Below are 25,965 nucleotides of genomic sequence, written 5' to 3'. Positions count from 1 at the left end.
ATAGAACAAATATGTACAAATAAAAAAAATATAGTAATAAATAAATAGATAATAACTATAGAATCGTAAATAGAATTTTAGATTCAGCATGTCGTTGTGGATAGGTCATGGGTTCTAATCCCAGCCCCGCCACTTATCTGCTGTGTGGCCTTGGGCAAATCACTTCACTTCTCTGTGCTTCAGTTACATCATCTGTAAAATGGGGATTAAGACTGTGAGCTCCATGTGGGACAGGGACTTTGTCTATCTGATGGTATTGACACCTGTCTACTTGCTTTGTTTTGTTGTCTGTCTCCCCCTTCTAGACTGTGAGCCCGTTGTTGGGTAGGGACCGTCTCTATATGTTGCCGATTTGTACTTCTCAAGCGCTTAGTACAGTACTCTGCATACAGTGAGCGCTCAATAAATACGACTGAATGAATGAATAACCCGAATTGCTTGTAATAATAATAATAATGATGGCATTTATTAAGCGCTTACTATGTGCAAAGCACTGTACTAAGCGCTGGGGAGGTTACAAGGTTGTCCCATGGTGGGGGGGCTCACAGTCTTAATCCCCTTTTTACAGATGAGGTAACTGAGGCCCAGAGAAGTGAAGTGACTTGCCCAAAGTTACACAGCTGACAACGCTTAGTATAGTGTCTGGCACATAGCAGGCACTTAAATACCACAATTCTTATTCAGCCCACAACTTCAATCCATCAGTAAATCCTGTTAGTTCAACCTTCACAACCTCACTAAAATCCGCCCTTTCTTCTCCATCCAACCTGCCAGCACATTAATCCAAGTATTTACCCTAACCTGCCTCGATGACTGTATCAGCCTCCTTGCTGACCTCCCTATTTCCTGTCTCTCCCCACTCCAGTCCACAATTCACTGTGCTGCCTGGATCATTTTTCAACAAAAACACTCAGGCCATCTTTCCAGTGCATCAGGCAGAGACTCCTCACCCTGGGCTTCAAGGCTGTCCATCCCCTGGCCCCCTCCTACCTCACCTCCCTTCTCTCCTTCTCCAGCCCAGCCCGCACCCTCTGCTCCTCTGCCATTGCTAACCTCCTCACTGGGCCTCGCTCTCGCCCGTCCCGCCATCGACCCCCGGCCCACGTCATCCCCCGGGCCTGGAATGCCCTCCCTCTGCCCATCCGCCAAGCTAGCTCTCTTCCTCCCTTCAAGGCCCTACTGAGAGCTCACCTCCTCCAGGAGGCCTTCCCACACTGAGCCCCTTCCTTCCTCTCCCCCTCCTCCCCCCTCCATCTCCCCATCTTACCTCCTTCCCTTCCCCACAGCACCTGTATATATGTATATATATTTGTACATATTTATTACTCTATTTATTTATTCATTTTACTTGTACATATCTATTCTATTTATTTTGTTAGTATGTTTGGTTTTGTTCTCTGTCTCCCCCTTTTAGACTGTGAGCCCACTGTTGGGTAGGGACTGTCTCTATATGTTGCCAACTTGTATTTCCCGAGTGCTTAGTACAGTGCTCTGCACACAGTAAGCGCTCAATAAATACGATTGATTGATTGATTGATCTTTCCCCACTCAAGAACCTCCAGTAATTGCCCATCCACCTCCGCATCAAACAGAAACTCCATATCATTGGCTTCAAAACACCCATTCACCTTGCCCTCTCCTACCTCACCTCACTACTTTCCTGCTACAACCCAGCCTGCACACTTTGCTCCTCTAATGCTATCCTACTCACTGTACCTCGATCACATCTATCTCGCCGCCTGCTTCTCGCCCATGCCCTGCCTCTGGCCTGGAAAGCCTTCTTTTTTTCATATCCGACAATTGCTTTCCCCTCCTTCAAAGTCCTATTGAAGGCACATCTCCTTCAAGGGGCCTTCCCTGACTAAGCCCCCCCTTTCCTCTTCTCCCACTCCCAGTGTCACTCAGTGACCCTCTGACTCAGTTCCCTGTGTCCCTCTGACTTGCTTTCTTTACTCATCCCCCCTCCCAGCCCCACAGCACTTATGTACATATCCACAATTTATTTATTTATACTACTGTCTCTCCCCCCTACATTGTAAGCTCTTTGTGTCCTATGTTGTACTCTCCCAAGTGCTCTCTACAGTGTTCTGCACACAGTAACCATTCAATGAATATGACTGATTTATCGACTGATTAATTGATGAACCACAGGTGCAAGAGACAAATAGCAGTCTCTCCTTCCACTTCTATTCTGCACAGCCAATTCCACAGAAAATACAGGGGAAAGATTTGCCGCAGCAGCAAATGAATACCCCTACACACTCCTACACACTCTGCTGAGGCTCCCTACACTGTAGGAGAGGGGGAAGACCAGGTTCCCGTCCCTTGCCACTCTACTATTCCACCTTCAAAACCTTATTAAGATCCCATCTCCTCCAAGACGTCTTCCCTGATTAAGCCCTCGTTTCCCTGGCTCTCTCTTCCTGCTGTGTCATTTATGCACGTGGATCTGTGACGTGTGGGCATTTCACATTCACCCCCACACTCAACCCCACAGCTCTTATGTACAGCTCTTATGTACAGTAAGTGCTCAACAAATACCTTTGATTGATTGATTGATTGAGGGGGTTTCCATGGAGCCTCCCCTAGCCTCCTCCCCAGCTAATAGATGAGATTGGCTAGGTTTATCAGAGCTGGTAGGCACAGTCCCTGACCACAAGGACTTCACAGTCCAGAGGGGGAGGCCGTCGTTAATATGAATAAATAAATTACAGATATATTACAGCCCCATAAATGCTGTGGGGCTGAGGGTGGGTTGAATAGAATATCAAGTGTTTAAAGGGTACAGAGCCAAGTGAAAGGGTGATGCAGAAGAGAGGGGAAGCTGTGGAATGGAGGGTTTAATTGGGGAAGGCCTCTTGGAGGCAATGTGATCTTACTAAGGTTTTGAAGGTGGGGAGAGTGGTGATCTGGTGTTTTTTGGAGGTGGAGGGTGTTCCAGGTCAGAAGGGGGATGTGGGCAAGGGGTCAGCGCTGAGATAGATGATACAGAGGCTCAGTGAGCAAGCTAGCACTAGAGGAGCAAAGTGCGTGGGCTGGCCTGGACTAGGAAATCAGTGAGGTAGGGTAGGAGAGGGAGAACTGATTGACTGCTTTAAAGCCGATGGTAAAAGAGTTTCTGTCTGACATAGAGAAGCCTCCCCGTAATTGGTGCGGACAGGCATGCAAGCTCTAAGCACTGGCTTTGTATGCTTAGGATCATGTCCAAAAGAGACCTCATCTTTCCACCCTAACTCTGACCTCCCCCTGTTTTTCCTATCACTATAGAAAACTCCACAATCCTTTCTGCCTCATAAGCCGGAAAACTTGGCATTAGCATCGACTGATGTCTCTCATACAAGCCCCGTATTCAGTCTGTCACCAAATACTCTTGGTTCTGCTTTCACAATATCACTAAAATCTGTCATTTAGTCTCCCTCCCAACCGCTACTTCGCTGATCCAAGCATTTATTTTAAACCACCTTGACTCCTGCATCAGCCTCCTTGCTTGATCTCCTTGCCTCCTGTCTCTCCCCACTTCAGTCCACACTTGGCTCTGTTGCCTGGATCATTTTTCTGAAAAAAACATTCAGTCTATGTTTCCCCACTTCTCAAAAACCTCCAGTGGTTTCCCATCCACTTCCACATCAAAAAGAAACACTTTATCACGGGCTTCAAGGCACTCAATCAGTTCTCCCCCTCTTACTTTACCTCACTGATCTCCTACTTCAACCCAACTAGCACTCTTTGTTTCTCTAATACCTATCTACTCACTGTACCTTGATCTTGTCTATCTTGCTGCCAACCCCTCGCCCACATCTTTCCTCTGACCTCTCCCCCTCTCCATCCCCCCATCTTACCTCCTTCCCTTCCCCACAGCACCTGTATATATGTATATATGTTTGTACATATTTATTACTCTATTTATTTATTTATTTATTTTACTTGTATTCTATTTATTTTATTTTGTTAGTATGTTTGGTTTTGTTCTCTGTCTCCCCCTTTAGACTGTGAGCCCACTGTTGGGTAGGGACTGTCTCTATATGTTGCCAATTTGTACTTCCCAAGCGCTTAGTAGAGTGCTCTGCACACAGTAAGCGCTGAATAAATACGATTGATGATGATGATGATGACCTGGAACTCCCTCTTTCTTCATATACAACAGACCCCCACATTCCTCACCTTCAAAGCCTTACTAACATCACACATCCTCTAAGAGGTCTTTCCCTACTAAGGCCTCATCTCCCCTACTCCTTCTCTCTTCTGTGTCCCTCTTTTTTTATAGCATTTATTAAGCCCTTACTATGTGCAAAGCACTGTTCTAAGGGCTGGGGAGGTTACAAGGTGAACGGGTTGTCCCACGGGGGACTCACAGTCTTAATCTCCATTTTACAGATGAGGTAACTGAGGCCCAGAGAAGTTAAGTGACTTGCCCAAAGTCACACAGCTGACAAGTGGAGGAGCTGGGATTTGAACCCATGACCTCTGACTCCAAAGCCCGGGCTCTTTCCACTGAGCCACGCTGCTTCTCTTGCACTCAGATCTGAGCCCTTTAAGCACTTGATAACTCACCCACCCTCAGCCCCACAGCACTTGTGTACATATCCACAATTTATTATAATGTTTATCTCCCCCGCTCTCGACTATAAATTCTTTGCCAGCAGAGACCATTTCTACCAACTCTGTCACATTGAACTCTCCCAAGCACTAAGCACTCAATAAATACCACTGATTAATTGATCGTATACATGAAGCACAGAGCAGAACTTCTTGCTTTTATCATGAATTCTCACTATGGGAAGGCGTATGTGACTGTTCATTCATTCATTCATTCATTCATTTAATCGCATTTGTTGAGCGTTTACTGTGTGCGGAGCAATCAGTCAATGAATCAATCGTATTTATTCAGTGCTTACTGTGTGCAGAGCACTGTACTAAGCGCTTGGGAAGTACAAATTGGCAACATATAGAGACAGTCCCTACTCAACAGTGGGCTCACAGTCTAGAAGGGGGAGACAGAGAACAAAACCAAACATATTAACAAAATAAAATAAATAGAATAGATATGTACAAGTAAAATAGAGTAATAAATATGTACAAACATATATACATATATACAGGTGCTGTGGGGAAGGGAAGGAGGTATGATGGGGGGGATGGAGAGGGGGATGACGGGGAGAGGAAGGAAGGGAGCACTGTACTAAGCGCTTGGGAGAGTATGATACATCAATAAACAGACACATTCCCTGCCCCCGACGAGCTTAAAGTCGAGAGAGAGAGAGAAAGAGAGAGACAGACCATCAATGTAAATAAATTACAGTGTTCAGTGTTGCAGTTCACTTTTACAACACATCCTGAGAGGCACTGAGGTCAGTATCATAATATTCAACAGTATATCCTATGGGTCAGTCACACTGAAAGTTAGCTTGCTTATCAGCGAGGGAGCTTATTTATCATCATCATCATCATCATCACCATCATCAATTGCATTTATTGAGCGCTTACTGTGTGCAGAGCACTGGACTAAGCACTTGGGAAGTACAAATTGGCAACATATAGAGACAGTCCCTACCCAACAGTGGGCTCACAGTCTAAAAGGGGGAGACAAAACCAAACATACTAACAAAATAAAATAAATAGAATAGATATGTACAAGTAAAATAAATACATAAATAAATAAATAGTAAAATAAATAAATAAGATGTTCATCTGAACAACAGTTTAGGCCATTATCCGTCTAAACTCTGAAGCTGAGATTACATCCATCCTTCCTCTCCTCCCCCTCCTCTGCCTCCTAGACTGCATCCTACAATCTTCTAGACTGTGAACCCGTTGTTGGGTAGGGACCGTCTCCATACGTTGCCGATCTGCACTTCCCAAGCGCTTAGTACAGTGCTCTGCGCACAGTAAGCGTTCAATAAATACGATTGAATTGAATTGAAAAGTGCTCAGAGGAGCTCTCTGATGAGCACATCTTGGAAATAGAAATTGTCATTTTGAAGTTCTCTCTTCCTTAGGGTTTATACTCCATCCCAGGCTTGGTGCCTCTTTTCCTCCAAAGGTTTCTATATCACAGCATCACCCCTAAAACTTCCAATAAAACAAACTAAAAGCACCCACTCTGCAGAAACGACGATCAGTCAAGAGTTTTATTTTCCGCTTACTCTTAGGACACTGCACTAAGAGCTCGGGAGGATACAACAGAATTTAGTAGACACGAGCCTTGCCTGCAAAGAGCTTACAACCAACTGGGAAACACAGACGTTAAAATTAATTCCGGGTTAGACGGAGGCAATGGAGTTTAAAGATACGTACCTCGGTGCTTGGGGCGTTCTGGAAGAGATGTGTCCATGGGAGTTGCTATGGGTCGGAGACGACTCGACGGCGTAAGACAAGACGAGACATAAATGCTACCAGAGGCCAGAGGGTGTGGCTGAATTCCCAAGCGCTTAGGTGACTTGAACCTGCTGAAGTCGGTAGAAAAATAAGGTAGAGAAATGACAGGTTAATCAGGAAAGGCCTTCTAGAGGAAATGTGATTTTACTAGGGTTTTGAAGATGATGAGAGAAATAGACTGCTTGAAGGTGAGGGACTCCATGCAGAACGGAGGGTAGAAGCAAGATATTAACTTGATTCATTCGAATCTACCCCAGTGCTTATAAGCAGCGTGGCTCAGTGGAAGAAGCCCGGGCTTTGGAGTCATCATCATCATCATCATTATCAATCGTATTTACTGAGCGCTTACTATGTGCAGAGCACTGTACTAAGCGCTTGGGAAGTACAAATTGGCAACATATAGAGACAGTCCCTACCGAACAGTGGGCTCACAGCCTAAAAGGGGGAGACAGAGAACAAAACCAAACATACTAACAAAATAAAATAAATAGAATAGATAGGTACAAGTAAAATAAATAAATAAATAAATAAATAAATAGAGTAATAAATATGTACAAACATATACACATATATACAGGAGTCAGAGGTCATGGGTTCTAATTCCGGCTCCGCCACTTGTCAGCTGTGTGACTCTGGGCAAGTCACTTCACTTCTCTGTGCCTCAGTTCCCTCATCTGTAAAATGGGGATTAAGACTGTGAGCCCCACGGGGGACAACCTGATCACCTTGTATCCTCCCCAGTGCTTAGAACAGGGCTTGGCACATAGTAAGTGCTTAATAAATGCCATCATCATCATCATCATCATCATCACTATAACAGTGCTTGACACAGTAATTCCTACAGATACCTTAAAAAAGAGATGAATGATGAGAGCGATAAAATGGAGGCACAATGAGGAAAATTTGATTGAAACGTGCAAGCAGGGTTGTAGTGGAAATGATGTCAGTTGAATGAGGTACATTTAAAACCTAGGTGATAGATGGACAAGATTGGGTCAGGTGCAAGGCAACCGAAACTGCCATCATCTCACCTAAAAAATCTTTTTGGACTATTTTAAATTGCTCTTTAAGAACTTCTACGTGATCCATAAAGCTTAGCATAGTTTTTTTTTTAACTTTCTGCTTGTGAGAAATGCTTATCTTCTTCCATTTGCTCTGATGCCTTTGGACAACACATTAGGCAGGATCAAATGAAAGCAGATTGGATGTTAGATAATAAAAAAAACATAAAGGAAAGTGAAATAGGTAATGTGACACCCCTTGGTGAACTCGATCGTTCCCACTGTTTTAACTGCTACCTCTTTGCTGATGATTCCCTAATTTACCTCTCTACAGTCTCCATTTCCTTCTGCCCTCGGGACATCTCTACTTGGATGTCCCACCGACATATCAAAATATGTCCAAAACAGAACTCCTCATTTTTTCACCGAAACCCAGTCCTCCCTACAACTTCCCCATCACTGTAGATAACACTACCTTCGTTCATTCATTCAAACGTATTTATTGAGCGCTTACTGTCTGCAGAGCACTGTGCTAAGCGCTTGGGAAGTACAAGTTGGCGACATATAGAGACGGGCTCACAGTCTAGAAGGGGGAGACAGACAACAAAACATGTGGACAGGTGTCGAGTCGTCAGAACAAACAGAATTAAAGCTAAATGCACATCATTAACAAAATAAATAGAATAGTAAATATGTACAAATAAAATAGAGTAATAAATCTGTACAAACATATATACAGGTGCTGTGGGGAGGGGAAGGAGGTTGGGCTGGGGGGGGTGGGGAGGAGGAGAGGAAAAAGGGGGCTCAGTGTGGGAAGGCCTCTTGGAGGAGGTGAGCTCTCAGTAGGGCTTTGAAGAGAAGAAGAGAGCTAACTTGGCGGATGGGTGGAGGGAGGGCATTCCAGGACAGGGAGAGGACGTGGGCCGAGGGTCGACGGCGGGACAGGGGAGAATGAGGTACAGTGAGGAGGTTAGCGGCAGAGGAGCGGAGGGTGCGGGCTGGGCTGGAGAAGGAGAGAAGGGAGGTGAGGTAGGAGGAGGCGAAGGGATGGACAGCCTTGAAGCCGAGAGCGAGGAGTTTCTGCTTCCCACCTTGGCATTAGCCTTGACTTATCTCTCTTATTCAGCCTTCATGTTCAATCTGTCCCAAAATCCTGTTAGTTCTACCTCCACATCATTGCTAAGATCTTCCCTTTCCTCTCCACCCAAACCGCTACTTTGCTGATCCAAGCTCTTATCATATCCTGCCCTGATTTCTGCATCAGCTTCCTCACTGACATCACTGCCTCTTGTCTCTCTCCACTCCAGTCCATACTTCACTCTGCCGCCCAGGCTAGTATGGCGTAGTGGATAGAGCAGGGGTCTGAGCGTCGGAAGGTCATGGGTTCTAATCCTGGCTCTGCCACTTGTCTGCTGTGTGACCTTGGAAAAGTCACTTCACTTCTCTGGGGCTCAGTGCCCTTATCTGTAAAATTACTTGTCCATATCTATTCTATTTATTTTATTTTGTTAGTATGTTTGGTTTTGTTCTCTGTCTCCCCCTTTTAGACTGTGAGCTCACTGTTGGGTAGAGACTGTCTCTATATGTTGCCAACTTGGACTTCCCAAGCGCTTAGTACAGTGCTCTGCACACAGTAAGCGCTCAATAAATACGATTGATTGATTGATTGATTGATTGATTGATTGAAGCCCCACATGGGACAGGGACCATGTCCACCCCGATTTGCTTGTAATCATCTCAACGCTAAGCAAAGTGCCAGGCACATAGTACGTGCTCAACAAATACCACAATTATTATTATTATTATTTTAATTTAAAAAATTCAATTAATGTCTCTCCAAAGCCTCCAGTGGTTGCTCATCCACCTCCACATGACAATGGCATTTCTTAAGAGCTATGTGAAAAGCACCATTCTAAGCACTGGGGAGGTTACAAGGTGATCAGGTTGTCCCTCGGGGGGCTCACAGTCTTAATCCCCATTTTCCAGATGAGGGAACTGAGGCCCAGAGAAATGAAGTGACTTGCCCAAAGTCACATAGCTGACAATTGGCGGAGCCGGGATTTAAACCTCTGACTCCAAAGCCCGGGCTCTTTCCACTGAGCCACACTGCTTCTCACCAACAGAAACTCCTCACCATCAGATTTAAATCACTTAATCAGCTCACCCCCTTCTACTTTACCTCTCTGATCTCTGATCTTAGGCTGTGAGCCCACTGTTGGGTAGGGACTGTCTCTATATGTTGCCAATTTGTACTTCCCAAGCACTTAGTACAGTGCTCTGCACATAGTAAGCGCTCAATAAATGCGATTGATGATGATGATGATCTCTACTGCAACTCAGCTGGCACACTTCACTCCTCTAATGTCACCTATTCACTGAATCTCGATTTCATCTCCCTTGCCTCCAACACTTTGCCTATGTCCTCCCTCTGGCCTGGAACTCCCTCCTTCTTCTTAAACAATAGCCCACCCCTCCTCCAGCCCTTCACAGCCTTATTATTATTATTATTATTATTATTATTATTATTATCATCATCAATCGTATTTATTATCTCCTATAAGAGCCCTTCCCTGACTAAGCCTTCAATTCCCCTACTTCCTCTCTGTTCTGGGTGGCTTATGAACTTAGAGCTGTAGGCTTCAAGTACTTGATCGTCTCCCTACCCTCAGCCCCACAGCATTTACGTACATACATGTAATTTATTTTACCATCTGCCCCTCTAGATAGTAAATTCCTCATGGGCAGGGAATGTGTCTACCAATTCTGTTGTATTAAACTTTCCTAAGGACTTAGTGCGGTGCTCTGCACACACTAAATGCTCACTAAATACCACTGATTGATTAACTGATAAATATTTCCAAATGGTGTTACTAAAAATACCATCTTCAGGATAAGTGAAATCTTGATCTTAATAACAAGTGGACGAAAACATTTCTAAAAGTCCTAACTAGGTTAAGGAAAAACCTCAATTCCTACAATATCTAACTTAACTTTTTCCAACACCCTGTGGGGCATCGTGATCTAATGTTTTGAATACTCGACTTCCAACACTAAACTTTACCACTCACTTGGCATGACACTTAATCTTCATTGGTTCCATCTAGCCTGTAAGATACTTGTGGGCTCGATTATATAATAATAATAATGGCATTTATTAAGCACTTACTATGTGCAAAGCACTGTTCTAAGTGCTGGGGAGGCTACAAGTGATCAGGTTGTCCCATGGGGGGGCTCACAGTCTTAATCCCCATTTTACAGATGAGGTAACTGAGGCCCAGAGAAGTTAAGTGACTTGCCCAAAGTCACACAGCTGACAATTGGTGGAACCAGGATTTGAATCCATGACCTCTGACTCCAAAGCCCGGGCTCTTTCCCCTGAGCCAGGCTGCTTCTTGTACTCTCCCAAGTGCTCTGCACACAGTAGGCACTCAGTAAATAGGATTTTTCTTTGGTTCCTCAAAGATAAAATTGTGGTACTCATCCAGCTCCTTGGAGGTGCTTTATTAGTGCTTTCAGAGTGGCTTAAAAGGTGTCCAAAATATTATTACGTGTGGCACACATTCTTCATTGCTTCCTGTATTCAATTGTTCAGGGATGTCCTGGGTTGGTCATCAACACCAGGGTTCCTTCTCAGAGGTGACTGAATACCTGTGCTGGTGTTGTAAGCTGTAATTAATGTTTACAAAGTGCATTGCTATGCTCTGATAAAAAAAGATCATAGGATAAACGTAAAGTGTTATTACCTGTTGCATATGTTCTTCACTTCCTGTTCTAAATTCAGTTGGTATTTTGCTAAGCAGCAAATGGACTTGGTTCAGTGGTGGGTGAGGAAATACCTACATCACAGGCATGTTGAGCAGCTTATTTGATTATTGTTTGTTATGAGTTTGGCGATCCTTAGCAAGGGCATTGGAAGCTCTGATTGATTATTAGTTTTCTCCAAGGTCACGATTTGTAAAACATCCCTTACTTTAGTTTATGCAGAGATTGATGAGCATATGCCTTCCAAAGACTGAAGTAGACACGGAGTTAGCTCATTTTACATGGCTCGGTGGAAAGAGTACAGGCTTTGGAGTCAGAGGTCATGGGTTCAAATCCCGGCTCCACCAACTGTCAGCTGTGTGACTTTGGGCAAGTCACTTAACTTCTCTGGGCCTCAGTTACCTCATCTGTAAAATGGGGATTAAGACTGTGAGCCCCACGTGGGCCAACCCGATCACCTTGTAACCTCTCCAGCGCTTAGAACAGTAAGCGCTAAAGAAATACCATTATTATTATTATTTGCATGGGGATTAAGACTGGGAGCCCCACATGGGCCAACCCGATCACCTTGTAACCTCTCCAGCGCTTGGAACAGTAAGCACTTAAGAAATACCATTTTTATTATTATTATTATTTGCTTAAGAGCTGGGTTAGATAAAAACATAGCAGATCAGAAACCGTCATGGTTCCACTTGGGGTTCACAATTAGGTGGGAGTAGAAGACAAATAAAGATAATTATAAGCAATAGCGACAACAAGCCAAGATGAGGTCAGGACAAAGAAAGGAAGAGATCTTGAAGAGGTTGGGGGCGGGGGGCAATCTGAGATTTCCTTCGGCTCCAGGTAAAGCAGTCCCTAATTACAAACAATTCCAGGTTCCCCAAGCATCTAAAAACTGAAACTTCATTACCATTACAATCATCATCATCGTCGGTATTTATTAAGCACCTTCTATGTGCAGAGCACTGTCCTAAGCGCTTGAGAGACTGAAATACAGCAGTTAGCAGACTTGTTCACTGTCCACACTGAGCTGGTAGTCTAGACGGGTAGAGAGACAAGGTGAGAGATAGAGTGAAAAAAACCCTGTTTTTTATTTTTAAAGACACACTAAGAGAGTAAAGTACCTCCTCTATCCCTTTGTTCAATTAAAGTAAGGAATAAGTTCTTGAATAGAGCCACACACATTTCAGCTCCCTGAGATGCAGGACTGGCCTCCCATTTTGGTTGCCGTCCCAAAGGAACGTTGTTTTTGAGGTGGCCAGTGATGTGACTCAGCTCTGCAGGTGATGTGATCAGGCAATTTCATCATCATCACCATCAATCATCAATCGTATTTATTAAGCGCTTACTAGGTGCAGAGCACTGTACTAAGTGCTTGGGAAGTACAAATTGGCAACATATAGAGACAGTCCCTACCCAACAGTGGCTCACAGTCTGTTCTAAGCGCTGGGGGATACAAGGTGATCAGACTGTCCCATGTGGGGCTCACAGTCTTAATCCCCATTTTACAGATGAGGGAACTGAGGCCCAGAGAAGTTAAGTGACTTGTCCAAGGTCACACAGCAGACATGCGGTGGAGCCGGGATTAGAACCTATGACTTCTGACTTCCAAGCCCGTGCTCTTTCAATCAATCAATCAATCGTATTTATTAAGCGCTTACTGTGTGCAGAGCACTGTAGACTGTGAGCCCACCATTGGGTAGGGACTGTCTCTATATGTTGCCAATTTGTACTTCCCAAGTGCTTAGTACAGTGCTCTGCACACAGTAAGCGCTCAATAAATACGATTGATGATGATGATGATGATGATAAAGAGACGGTCCCTACCCAACAGTGGGCTCACAGTCTAGAAGAGTGGGCTCACAGTCTAGAAGTCTTTCCACTGAGCCACGCTGATGATGATGATGATGGTATTTGTTAAGCACTTACTATGTGCCAAGCACCGTTCTAAGCACTGGGGGAGATACAAGGTGATCAGGTTGTCCCGGGTGGGGCTCACAGTCTTAACCCCCGTTTTACAGATGAGGTAACTGAGGCACAGAGAAGTGAAGTGATTTGCCTAAAGTCACCCAGCTGACAAACGGTGGAGCCGGGATTAGAACCCACAACCTCTGACTCCCAAGCCCGGGCTCTTTCCAGTGGGAGGATGGTAGGGGAGACAGAGCGGTCATCGTCATCATCATCAATCGTATTTATTGAGCGCTTACTGTGTGCAGAGCACTGGACTAAGCGCTTGGGAAGTACAAGTTGGCAACATCTAGAGACAGTCCCTACCCAACAGTGGGCTCACAGTCTAAAAGAGCGGTGTGGTGGCATTTGAGAGTGGGTGAAAAGCTCTGGATGGATGGTAATGAGACATAAGGGCAGGGATATACAGTAATGAGATCAGGGCAAAGACAAGCTAGGTGAACAGAAAAACGACCCAGTAGGTTGGATCAGGGGGATCAATCAATCAATCATATTTATTGAGCGCTTACTGTGTGCAGAGCACTGTACTAAATGCTTGGGAAGTACAAGTTGGCAACATATAGAGACAGCCCCTACCCAACAGTGGGATCACAGTCTAGGGGGATGAAAAGACACACACTTGGTGAGCGCAGGTTGCGTTTTGGAAATGACCATCTCTGAGTTTTTTTAAATACTTGGGAACAGATGAGTTCTTCCAGGGAGTGGGTTTAAATGGAGAAGAGAAAGGGAACCAGAACCAAGCCTTGAAGAACCTCCAAAGTTAAGGGCTGGGAAGCAGAGGAGCAGTCAGTGAAAGAGACCAAGAAGGAGCAGCCAGAAATAGGAGGGGAACGCGGAGAAGAGGAGCGACAAGGATACCAAGGTTAGATAGTGTTTCTGGGAGAAGGCGGTGATCCAGAGCGCCAAAGCCTACTGAGAGGTCTAGGAGGATTAGGATGGAGTGAAGTCCACTGGATTTGTAGAGGAAGAAGTCACTGATGAACTTGGACGGCAGCTTCAGTGGAGTGGAGGTGGGGGGAAGCCAGATTGTAGGGGATTGAAGAGAGAGCTGGAGGAGAGGAGACGGAGTGGAGGCAGCAGGTGTGGACAACTTATTCTGGGAGTTTGAAAAGGAAGGAGGTGAGGGAAATGGAGTCATAACTGGAGGGTTTGGGGGGGTCAAGGGAGGGTTTGGGGGGGATAGTACAAAGGACAACTATAGAACAGTGCTTTGCACATAGTAAGCGCTTAACAAATACCATTATATATATATATATATATATGTGTGTGTGTGTAGGTGTGTGTGTATACATATAATAATAATAATGATGGCATTTATTAAGTGCTTACTATGTGCAAATCACTGTTCTACATGCAGAGGAGGTTACAAGGTGATCAGGTTGTCCCAAGGGGGGCTCACAGTCTTCATCCCCATTTTTCGGATGAGGTAACAGGCCCAGAGAAGTGAAGTGACTTGCCCAAAGTCACACAGCTGACAATTGGTGGAGCTGGGATTTGAACCCACGACCTCTAACTCCAAAGCCCGTGCTCTTTCCACTGAGCCACGTTGCTTCTCTCTATATACATGTACACATATGTCAATTAATCATATTTATTGAGCACTTACTGTATGCAGAGCACCATACTAAGTGATTCGAATAATACGATATAACAGAGTAGGTCGACATGTTCCCCGCTCACAACTTCTAGACTGTGAGCCCACTGTTGGGTAGGGGCCGTCTCTATATGTTGCCAACTTGTACTTCCCAAGCGCTTAGTACAGTGCTCTGTACACAATAAGCGCTCAATAAATATGATTGAATGAATGAATATATATATTATGTGTTTATATATGCATATATAGTATAAACTACACATAAGTAGTATACTAAATACACTATAGCTCTATATAATAATAATGATAGTATTTGTAAAGGGCTTACTATGTGCCAAGCACTGTTCTAAGCACTGAGGTAGATACAAGGTTATCAGGTTGTCCCACGTAGGGGTCACAGTCTTAATCCCCATTTTACAGGTGAGGTAACAGGCACAGAGAAGTTAAGCAACTTGCCCAAGGTCACACAGCAGGCAAGTGGCAGAGCTGGGATTAGAACCCACGATCCCTGACTCCCAAGCCTGGGCTCTTGCCACTGAGCCACACTGCTTCTGTTTACATAAATATGAAACATCAGGTGCCCAGAGTGCAAAATCCAGTCATGGTTCATGCATAGATAGCTAGCATTAAAATATATAGATTTCCTTTTTAAATCTGCTACTTGTGGTATGTTCCATTGCTGTATTTTTTGACTGAAGCCTATGGGTGACTGAATCGCAATATGCCCTAGAGAACCAAGATGGAATAAAGGAGTGGAAGTTGAAGGAGAAATTCCACAACATTGTTTTTTTTTCTGGAAACTGGAGTTTGGAGGTGCTGAACTGTTGTTTGGAAGGGAGGAGTTAGAAAAAGCTACTTCATCCCATTTAAACTTTCCATTTAAACTTTCTATTAAGCAGTCCATTTAAACTTTCTATAGTGGATATCTGCCCTTCTGCTTTCGATTGTTGACTATTAAGCATTTATTGGGTATGATTTATTTCTCCTATAAACAAAATTAGTAAAAATCTTCCTTTTGGGAAAAAACACTTGTACAAAAGAAAAATCTGCAATTTGTAAATGAAAGAAATGCATTTATTTATTTATTTATTTATTTATTTATTTTACTTGTACGTATCTATTCTATTTATTTTATTTTGTTAGTATGTTTGGTTTTGTTCTCTGCCTCCCCCTTTTAGATTGTGAGCCCACTGTTGGGTAGGGACTGTCTCTATATGTTGCCAATTTGTACTTCCCAGGCGCTTAGTACAGTTCTCTGCACATAGTAAGCGCTCAATAAATACGATTGATGATGATGATGATTTATGAAACTGTATACAGATAATTAATCCAGTTTCCTTCAGAGCATTGAGTTGGTTTGCGGTGCCTTCCTCGTGTCATTAAAAAATAACGGGATCAACCAGGAACCAACCTAATTGCAGAGTATACGGTTACAGTTCAAGAGCAGTTGCACTGAGGGAAAGGCACCTCACTAACTCAGATACAGTTAGCAGATATGATTACATCGGGTGAAGCAAAAGGTATTCATCGTAAAACAGAGGAGACCGATATTGTATTTCAGTCAACATAATTTCATTTGGAAAATTGAATACCATACGGTAAGCACAAAATCCCAGAGTTCCCAACTTGCGAGGCACTGCCTGGGATGTGAACTTAGATGTTTCCTGGGTCTGAAAAACCGCAGCTCTGAACTACTACTACTAGGAAAAAAGCAAAAATAAAAAGAACATTTTCAACTGAGATATTTTCCAATATTATTGTGCCACAGCACATCACTTTTTGGATGTAAGAAGTCTCTAAAGTCAATCAATCAATCAATCGTATTTATTGAGAGCTTACTGTGTGCAGAGCACTGTACTAAGCGTTTAGGAAGTACAAGTTGGCAACATACAGAGACGGTCCCTACCCGACAGTGGGCTCAAAGTCGTCTTCTGGCAGATAGGGGTTTTGAGGAGAAACTGTGTCACGGTGATTTGGAAGTTTTATGCCATTTGTATTTCAATAAAACAGAGAAAAAGAAAGATAACCTGGAAACAGAATGAACTCAACTGGATCACAAAGCAGGTTATCTGCCTGGCTCAGCCAGCCCGCAGCTTCCAAAGCACCACAAAGTAAGGGAGCTTCCATTTCACTGGAGGATGTATAGTGTTACCTATTAAATTAACTCAGAAATGATGTTAGCACACGATACGGAATGCAGCAAACTATTAGGTGTAGCAGGAAATGGGGATGGATTTTATGTAAAGATTCCCCTGGCTCATCATCCCATCCCTGTCACCAGGGCTGACTACCAAATAGTTAACTAGGCAACTTTGCAAGACTCCATTTAGCAAATACCATAACTAACTCCTTGCTCACTTCGTTATCCAGCTGTCTTTCACTTCCTGGGAGAGGCGAGCCCGTCGAAAAATCATCATGACACTGCCACGTGTCACTCAGGTCAGTCTTCGTTTATTCGCTCCGCTCTCTCTGCGTCCCCACTGACCCTACCCTCCTTTAATCATTTAAACCTCCATCATCATGGACTTTGAAACTCTCAACTTGTCCCTCCCCAACCCCCAGGCTCGCTTCAGGCCCCATAAACCCAAACCATCCTGCGTACCTTTATTAAACCCACCCTGGCTGCTCCCGACGTTGCTACCCGCGTTGCTCCTCTGCCCATCCGCCAAGGTAGCTCTCTTCCTCCCTTCAAGGCCCTGCTGAGAGCTCACCTCCTCCAGGAGGCCTTCCCAGACTGAGCCCCTTCCTTCCTCTCCCCTCGTCCCCCTCTCCATCCTCCCCATCTTACCTCCTTCCCTTCCCCACAGCACCTGTATATATGTATATATGTTTGTACATATTTTTTTTCACTCTATTTATTTATTTATTTTATTTGTACATATCTATTCTATTTATTTTATTTTGTTAGTATGTTTGGTTTTGTTCTCTGTCTCCCCCTTTTAGACTGTGAGCCCACTGTTGGATAGGGACTGTCTCTATGTGTTGCCAATTTGTACTTCCCAAGCGCTTAGTACAGTGCTCTGCACATAGTAAGCGCTCAATAAATACGATTGATGATGATGATGATGATGATGCTCAGATCCCCCCCAAACCAACGTGCAGTGGTGAGGTCAGGATGGAGTTTGCGGGGAGGGGTAGCCCACCCCCTTCCAAACCTTCTCTCCTGTTCGGTCTCATGCATAATGATAATGATTGTCTTTGTTAAGTGCTTACTATGTGCCAAACACTGTTCATTCATTCATTCAATCATATTTTTAGACTGTGAGCCCACTGTTGGGTAGGGACTGTCTCTATATGTTGCCAACTTGGACTTCCCAAGCACTTAGTACAGTGCTCTGCACACAGTAAGTGCTCAATAAATACGATTGATTGATTGATTGATTGATTGAGCAGCGCACTGTACTAAGCGCTTGGGAAGTACAAGTTGGTGACATATAGAGACGGTCCCTACCCAACAACGGGCTCACAGTCTAGAAGGGGGAGACAGACAACAAAACAAAGCACGTGGACAGGTGTCAAGTCATCAGAATAAATGTTCTAAGCCTGGGTAATAATAATAATAATAATAATGAGGGCATTTGTTAAGCGCTTACTATGTGCAAAGCACTATTCTAAGTGCTGGGGAGGATACAAGGTGATCAGGTTGGCCCACGTGGGGCTCACAGTCTTAATCCGCATTTTCCAGATGAGGTAACTGAGTGACTTGCCCAAGGTCACGATATAAGGTCATCAGGTGGTCCCATGTGGGGCTCACAGTCTTCATCCCCATTTTCCAGATGAGGGAACTGAGGCCCAGAGAAGTGAAGTGACTTGCCCAAAGTCACACAGCTGACAAGCGGTGGAGCCGGGATTTGAACCCACGACCTCTGACTCCCAAGCCCGGGCTCTTTCCACTAAGCCACGTGAAGGGCAGCACATTTTGAACTTTTGCCTAGGGCAGTGAAATATCTTAGGCCGGTTTGGCCTGTTATAAGTTGTTGGGAGAAAGCCCTGTGTAATAGGGGCCAAAGTTGGTTTGTTCCTGGAGTGCATCACAGACCTCACTGGAATATACATTTTTTTATGACATCGGTTAAGTGCTTACTATGCACCAGCCATCATCATCATCATCAATCGTATTTATTGAGCGCTTAGGCATTGTACTGGGGTAGATACAAGCTAATCAGGTTCTACACAGCACCTCAGTCTTCACCCTCATTTTACAGATGAAGGAACTGAGGCCCAGAGAAGTGAAGTGACTTGCCCGAGGACACACAGCAGACGCGGTGGAGCTGGGATTAGAACCCAGATCCTCGGACTCCCAGCTCTATTCATTCATTCATTCGCTTGCATTTCCTGAGTGCTTACTGTGTGCAGAGCGCTTTACAAAGCACTTGGAAAGTGCAATACGGCAGTAAAGAGAGACAATCCTTGCCCACAACAAGCTCACAGTCTAGAGGCGGGGAGACAGTAGGCCACATTGCTTCTATTTATTGTACTCCCCCAAAAGCTAGTATGATGTTTGGCACGCAGTAAGTGATCAATAATGACCACTGATGGATTGATTGTAGTTGCAGTGGTGTGGCGCTCAGGATAAGTGAATGCCTGTGGGCACGAAATATCTATCTTGCTGCCACCACTGTTTCCGGAGCCTGACACCTCAGCAAAAGTTCTCTATCTCTTAATAATAATAATAATAATGGCATTTATTAAGCACTAACTATGTGCAAAGCACTGTTCTAAGCGCTGGGGGGATACAATCAATCAATCAATCAATCGTATTTACTGAGCGCTTACTGTGTGCAACGCAGGTGATCAGGTTGCCCCACAGGGAGCTCACAGTCAATCCCCATTTTACAGATGAGGTAACTGAGGCACAGAGAAGTTAAGTAATAATAATAGTAATAATAATGGCATTTGTTAAGCGCTTACTATGTGCAAAGCACTGTTCTAAGAGCTGGGGGAGGGATACAATGTGATCAAATTGTCCCACATGGGGCTCACAGTCTTAATCCCCATTTTTACAGATGAGGTCACTGAGGCTCAGAGAAGTTAAGTGACTTGCCCAAGGTCACACAGCAGACTTGTGGCGGAGCCGGGATTCGAACCCACGACTTCTGACTCCAAAGCCCGGGCTCTTTCCACTGAGCCACGCTGCTTCTATCTCTTCTCCCTCAACCGCACGTACACACACACTTTTGGACTGATGCACTCAGAGAAGTGCCTGGGACTCAGGGACTGGCGCGAACATCTCTCTCCACCCACCCCCTGGATGGAGTCAGTCTGTCAGTTAGTCAGTCGTATTTATTGAGTGCTCAACTGTGTGCAGAGCACTGTACTAAGCATTAGAGAAGCAGCGTGGCTCAGTGGAAACAGCCCGGGCTATGGAGTCAGAGGTCATGGGTTCAAATCCCAGCTCCGCCACTTGTCAGCTGTGGGACTTTGGGCAAGTCACTTAACTTCTCTGAGCCTCGGATCTGTAAAATGGGGATTAAGACTGTGAGCCCCCCATGGGACAACCTGATCACCTTGTAACCTCCCCAGCGCTTAGAACAGTGCTTTGCACATAGTAAGCGCTTAATAAATGCCATTATTATTATCATTATTATTACACTATAGCAATATAACAGACGCATTCCCTGCCCACGATGAGCTCACAAATCTAGATGGGGAGACAGACATTAAGAAGCAGCGTGGCTCAGTGGCAAGAGCACAAGCTTGGGAGTCAGAGGACATGGGTTCTAATCCTGGCTCCATCACTTGTCAGCTGTGTGACCTTGGGCAAGCCACTTCACTTCTCTGGGCCTCAGTGACCTCATCTGCAAAATGGGGATGAAGACTGTGTGCCCCACGGGGAACAACCTGATGACCTTGTATCTACACTGGAGCTGAGAGCAGTGCTTGGCATATAGTAAGCACTTAAATACCATTATTATTATTATTATTATTATTATTATTATTATTACTACAAGAGTGCTGTGGTGCTGGGAGGGGGGATGAGCAAAGGGAGTAAGTCAAAGTGAAGCAGAAGGGAGCCGGAGGAGAGGAAAGGAGGGCTTAGTCAGGGAAGACCTTGGAGGGATTTTTTGCCATGATAAGTAGTCCTTACACTGTAATGTCTGAAAGCCACTAGTTCATTCATTCATTCATTCAACAGTATTTATTGAGCACTTAATGTTTGCAGAGCACTGTACTAAATGCTTGGAAAGTACAATTTGGCAACAGATAGAGACAATCCCTACCCAACAACAGGCCCACAGCCATTTGAGGACTGTACACAGCCAGAACATAATCTATAGTAAATCTGTTGAGATGGGAAAGTCACAGTTCAGGAACACATTCCAAAAATACATGGGATAACAGAGAAGAAAAGCAGGAATGCCAGCTGTCTATCCCATTGGAACCCAGCTCCAATTTTCTCCAGGTGTGGCTAGTTGAAACCAATATCTAATTTCAACATTATAATATGGTAATCAATCATTCAGTGGCATTTATTTGAGAACTTACTACGTGAGGAGCACTGTACTAAGCGCTTGGGAGAGTACAATGCAACAGAATTGACAGACACGTTCCATGCCCATAATGAACTTACAGCAGAACTCCATTCCCCATCTCTTGCAAAAGGCTCAGATTGAAACATTTTGAAGGGTTGGGTTTATGTAAGGTCTTTGTGGGTAAGGAAAGTGTCTCATACTTCTGTTGGTGGGGGCTCAACAAGTACCATGCCTACTATATATCACAAGAAATAATAATAGTGATGGTATTTATGAAATGCTTACTATGCGCCAAGCACTATTCTAAGTGCTGGGGTAGATTCAAGGTCATCAGGTTGTCCCACGTGGGGCTCACAGTCTTAATCCCCATTTTACAGACGAGGTGACTGAGGCACAGAGAAACTAAGTGACTTGCCCAAAGTCACACAGCTGACGAGTGGCAGAGCCGGGAATAGGACCCACTTTCCACTAAGCCACGCAGCTTCCGAAGTGAGGTGTTCCAGTCCGGTGGGATTTGTGAGTCACTGCTTAACACATAATGGTCAAAATTCTTACTAAAGCAGTCCCTTCATTGACTGATTTCAGTAGCACCCTTTGAAGTACGTGAAAGGTACTTGGGAGTAGGAAAGAAAACATTCTCTTCTGTCCCTGAGCAGAACCTCTTTACTCAATCAGGAGCCCCGATTTTCCATCTGCCAGGAAAGAGCTCACTACAGTGTCTATTGCATAGATCACTCACTTTCTAGAAGGAAATGGATAAAGATGGCTGGAAAGTTCAAGTGAGTATTGGATTAAGTGGTAAAGTGTGTGCGATTAAAAGAAGGCTCTACTTTCCAGGTGATCTGGATACTTTGATCCCTAATGGTGCAGGAAAAGATTATGTTTCAATCAATAATATTTGGGTTTTTTTTATAATAGCATTTAAAGATTATGTTTCAATCAATGGTATTTGGGTTTTTTTTTTATAATGGCATTTATTAAGTGCTTACTATGTGCAAAGCACTGTCCTAAGCGCTGAGTGCCTACTACGTGCAGAGCTCTCTACTAAGCACTTGGGAGAGTACAGTCCAACAGAGTTGGTAGACATGGCCCCAGCCCTCAAGGAATTTGACTGGATTAAACCCATTTTGATAGTTAGAGAAGCATCACAATCAAACGTTTCCTCTTCTTCTCTAGTAGAGGGTGGGGATAGGAGATGAAACAGGCAGGATAGATTCGTTTTCAGCACTCAAATTGCAAAAGCTGAAAGAATGGTTTTTATGTCTCTGCACTGTAGTTTTTTTTTTTACATGTGACTAGGAGGATACTATTTATGATGGCCTAGATTTCTTCTAGATTTGCTTATTTGAGTCTTGCACAGAGTAAGTGCTTAATAAATACCATTATTATTATTATTATTATGTAGACAGGTGTCAAAATCGTCAGACCAAACAGAATTAAAGCTATAGGCACATCATTAACAAAATAAAAAGAATAGCAAATACGTACTAAGCGTTTTCCAATGGCTGTTAACACTATCCAAATATTTCCTAACATAGTGTTGTGATGACCCAGCCAAGAGGAAAAAGTCTCAATTGTATTTTCAACACAGTCTTATAGATGTCTCCACTGTGTGATTTTGGGCAAGTCACTTAACTTCTCTGTGCCTCAGTTACCTCATCTGGAAAATGGGGATTAAGACTGTGAGCCCCCCGTGAGACAACATGATCCCATTGTAACCTCCCCAGCGCTTAGAACAGTGCTTTGCACATAGTAAGCGCTTAATAAATGCCATTATTATTATTATTGTTATTATAAATGGATAACTAAATTTCTCTTCCAATGTATTCCATTGTCAACCACATTCCTTCTTAAGTTAATTTACAAATGTGATACTTGTGTGAGCCATTGTTCACAGAATATTTGAATCAGGCGTTTATTCTGTAAGAGCTCCAAATATATTTAACATGAGGCTGTTTTCTCCTACCCATAGAATATAACCTGTGCAATAATTAAAGAACTCCCCAACTAAGAGAAGAAATACAACCCAAGAGTAGAAACAGTTGAAGTAGACTACCAAGAGGTGAAACAAAGCAAATTTCACCTTCATGGATGAACTGGAATTTTCTGAAGATAGAACTGATGAAAGCCAAATAGATTTATCTTATGATGGAGAGTTGGAGGGGAACCATCAGGAACACAAGAATGAAACATGTATCTGGAGTGACCATGCATTTACTGCAGTTGAAAGTATTTCAGATGATTTTTCCAATATGATGCTTTCAGAAGTTCCAAAGCCTCAAGACTGGCATACTCCTGACGAGATTCCTGGGAGTGAAGAGAGTGTTTTTCCCACTAAGTTATCTCCGGACACTGTTATAAGAGAAAAGCTCGAGGCAGATTTTTGCACGGGCCGTTTTCACATACCAGGTGATAATAAAGGGTACTCCAATTCGCACATTTCGGAAGTTCTACTACGGCATCTTTCCAATGAGGAGTTGTTAAATGCCAGCCATTTTATTGACGGGGAAACCATTCCAGAGATTTCTTTTACAGAAACTTTTGAAGAAAACAGGATTATTAAAAGTGTAACTTCACTTCACAGTGAGAATCTTTTACCAAAGCAACAAAATGCAGGCGACTCTGACCAACAACTCTTAAAGAGTGGAGAGGAAAGTTGTGATTCTAGTCAAAGAGATCGGTTCACCCTGGAAGAAAATAAAATTGACTTAAGACCAACAGAGGAGCCTGAGGCTCACATAAAGGGTAAACAAAACTTGCTAACTGAGAATGGATGTACGAAACGTTTTAAAAAAACACAGACGGGGCAGATGTCCCAGAAATGTACGCTGGAAAGAACACGCTCAAGTCACGAGTTCAAATATGGCCAGGGTCAAGTCCACTATCGCCTTCCTGATTTCTCTAAGATTGCTCCCAAAGTGAAAATACCAAGAAGAAATTGTGCTAATAAATCAACGCCCGTGGTTAAACAAACCACCTCCTCCCCAAACTTGATTGGTGAGTCAGGAATTCTGCCAGATGTTTGGGGAGCCAAAACTACTTTAGACTTTATTGCAAAGCAATCAGAAGAGGAGATAAAGAAAAATGCTGAATTCTTACAGCAGCTACAGGTAAGAAAAATTTCACCAGAATGCCCTGGCCTTCAATATTCTTCTCCTGCTGCTGGTCTCAAAAGCTTTCAGGAATGAGGATGTGATTATGATGTCAGAATTGGTCCCTTGTAATGGAGACCTCGGAATCCTGGAATTGCTCCATTATTCTTTCTGGGAATATTTATCCACCGATACTAATGGATGTTTCAGCCTCCAGGGAAACAACTCAAGTGCTGTCTTAACTTAACCCAACCATAATGTTAAACAAAAGGCATATGCAAACAGGCAGTGCAGGTTAAGAGCTCGACATTTTTTTCAGCCAGCCACACTAGCCCATGTTGACCAGAATTCACCTACCCAGAGAATCATCTTCAAAAACGAAGGCTAGCTGGATATATAATTTATACATGTAGATGGCATGTGTGTAGATACAGCTATTTCTATAAATTATATAAAAACAAAAATACTGTTCAAAAATGAAGGATAGCTGGATATATACTTTACACATGTAGATGCACGTGTATATAAAACTATATTTATAAATTACATACAAACACAAATGCAATTAACAATCTAATTCAAACCTACACATTATCCTTTACCTTAGTGCATTCACAATAACGGAAAGTAAGTTAGCAAAATGACACATTTATTGGGGACATTCTTTTAAATATTTCATTTTATGTTTTCTTTCCACTTTGTCTCTTCTTGGATACTAGTTGCTTACGAAACATGCTGAGGCTCAAAATCTCACGGATTTCTTAAGATTCACTACCAAGGTAAGTCCATAGGGTTTATTTGTATTTTCGTTGAACCGGATCCATGATCAGTTCAGAAGTAACTAGGTCTGACAATAACCTTCTCTTAACCTTTAATTGTTCAGGTAGAACCTTCACTGAGGGTTTCCGAAGGATCTCACGCAGGTATCGCCATGTTAAACTGTTCTGCTTTTAAATATTAATTCTTATTGTCACGCTCAGGGTTTTGCTCAGTGTAATTCGAACTGGGAGTGGTGGTGGGGTACTGAATATCTTCCACCTCTGCCCCTCGCCCTAAAGTTGGTAGAAGTTGATCAAAATGTTCAAGTGGAGTGGAAGATAACGAGGGGAGAGGGTGGTGGGCAAGGAGCAGAAGTGGCCTAGTGGAAAGAACACGGGCCTTAGAGTCAGAGGATCTTGGTTTTAATTCTGGCTCAGTGACATTAAGCCCTGGTTTAGGGGAGTCTAACTTAAATATATATATATAAATATATACCTAAATATATATTTGGGGTGAAAATCTGGTTGATAAATTAACCCTCAATTTTTTACTGCACAGGATTAGAATCTGGGGCAAGGAAAACAAAACTGTCATCAACTCTCGCAGGAGAAGAGCCATTTCCCAACCCTTCTAATTTATACACCACAAAAGGCGAAAAGATGGGGCAGAAGCTAAAGGAACAGACTGAACACTTGAGGACTAAAGTAATATTTTCAAATGTTTATATTTTCCACATCACTTAGACTAACAGCTTTCTAGATTGTGAGCCCACTGTTGGGTAGAGGACCGTCTCTATATGTTGCCAACTTGTACTTCTCAAGCGCTTAGTACAGTGCTCTGCACACAGTAAGCGCTCAATAAATATGATTGAATGAATGAATGAATGAAATATATTGCTCTCTGAAAATAACAGAGGAGCAGTGTGGCCTAATGGATAGAGC

At 43.5% G+C, this 25,965-nt stretch overlaps 1 protein-coding gene across 1 annotated transcript in view; it reads left to right on the top strand.

Annotated features, from left to right (window-relative positions):
• Window positions 1-21,777: 21,777 nt before the first annotated feature.
• AKNAD1 (AKNA domain containing 1) overlaps window positions 21,778-25,965 on the top strand; it is a 56,259-nt gene continuing 52,071 nt past the window's right edge. Inside the window, exons 1-5 of the mRNA XM_038745423.1 lie at window positions 21,778-21,952; window positions 23,146-24,283; window positions 24,985-25,044; window positions 25,149-25,188; window positions 25,583-25,728. Coding sequence (XP_038601351.1) covers window positions 23,261-24,283; window positions 24,985-25,044; window positions 25,149-25,188; window positions 25,583-25,728 — 1,269 coding nt within the window. The 5' untranslated portion in view covers window positions 21,778-21,952; window positions 23,146-23,260. The remainder of the gene's footprint in view (window positions 21,953-23,145; window positions 24,284-24,984; window positions 25,045-25,148; window positions 25,189-25,582; window positions 25,729-25,965) is intronic.

The sequence above is a fragment of the Tachyglossus aculeatus genome, chromosome 4 (genome assembly GCF_015852505.1).
Source record: "Tachyglossus aculeatus isolate mTacAcu1 chromosome 4, mTacAcu1.pri, whole genome shotgun sequence".
NCBI lineage: Eukaryota > Metazoa > Chordata > Mammalia > Monotremata > Tachyglossidae > Tachyglossus > Tachyglossus aculeatus.
Note: the sequence above shows the minus strand (reverse complement) of the source record. Positions and strands in the feature narration are given on the sequence as shown.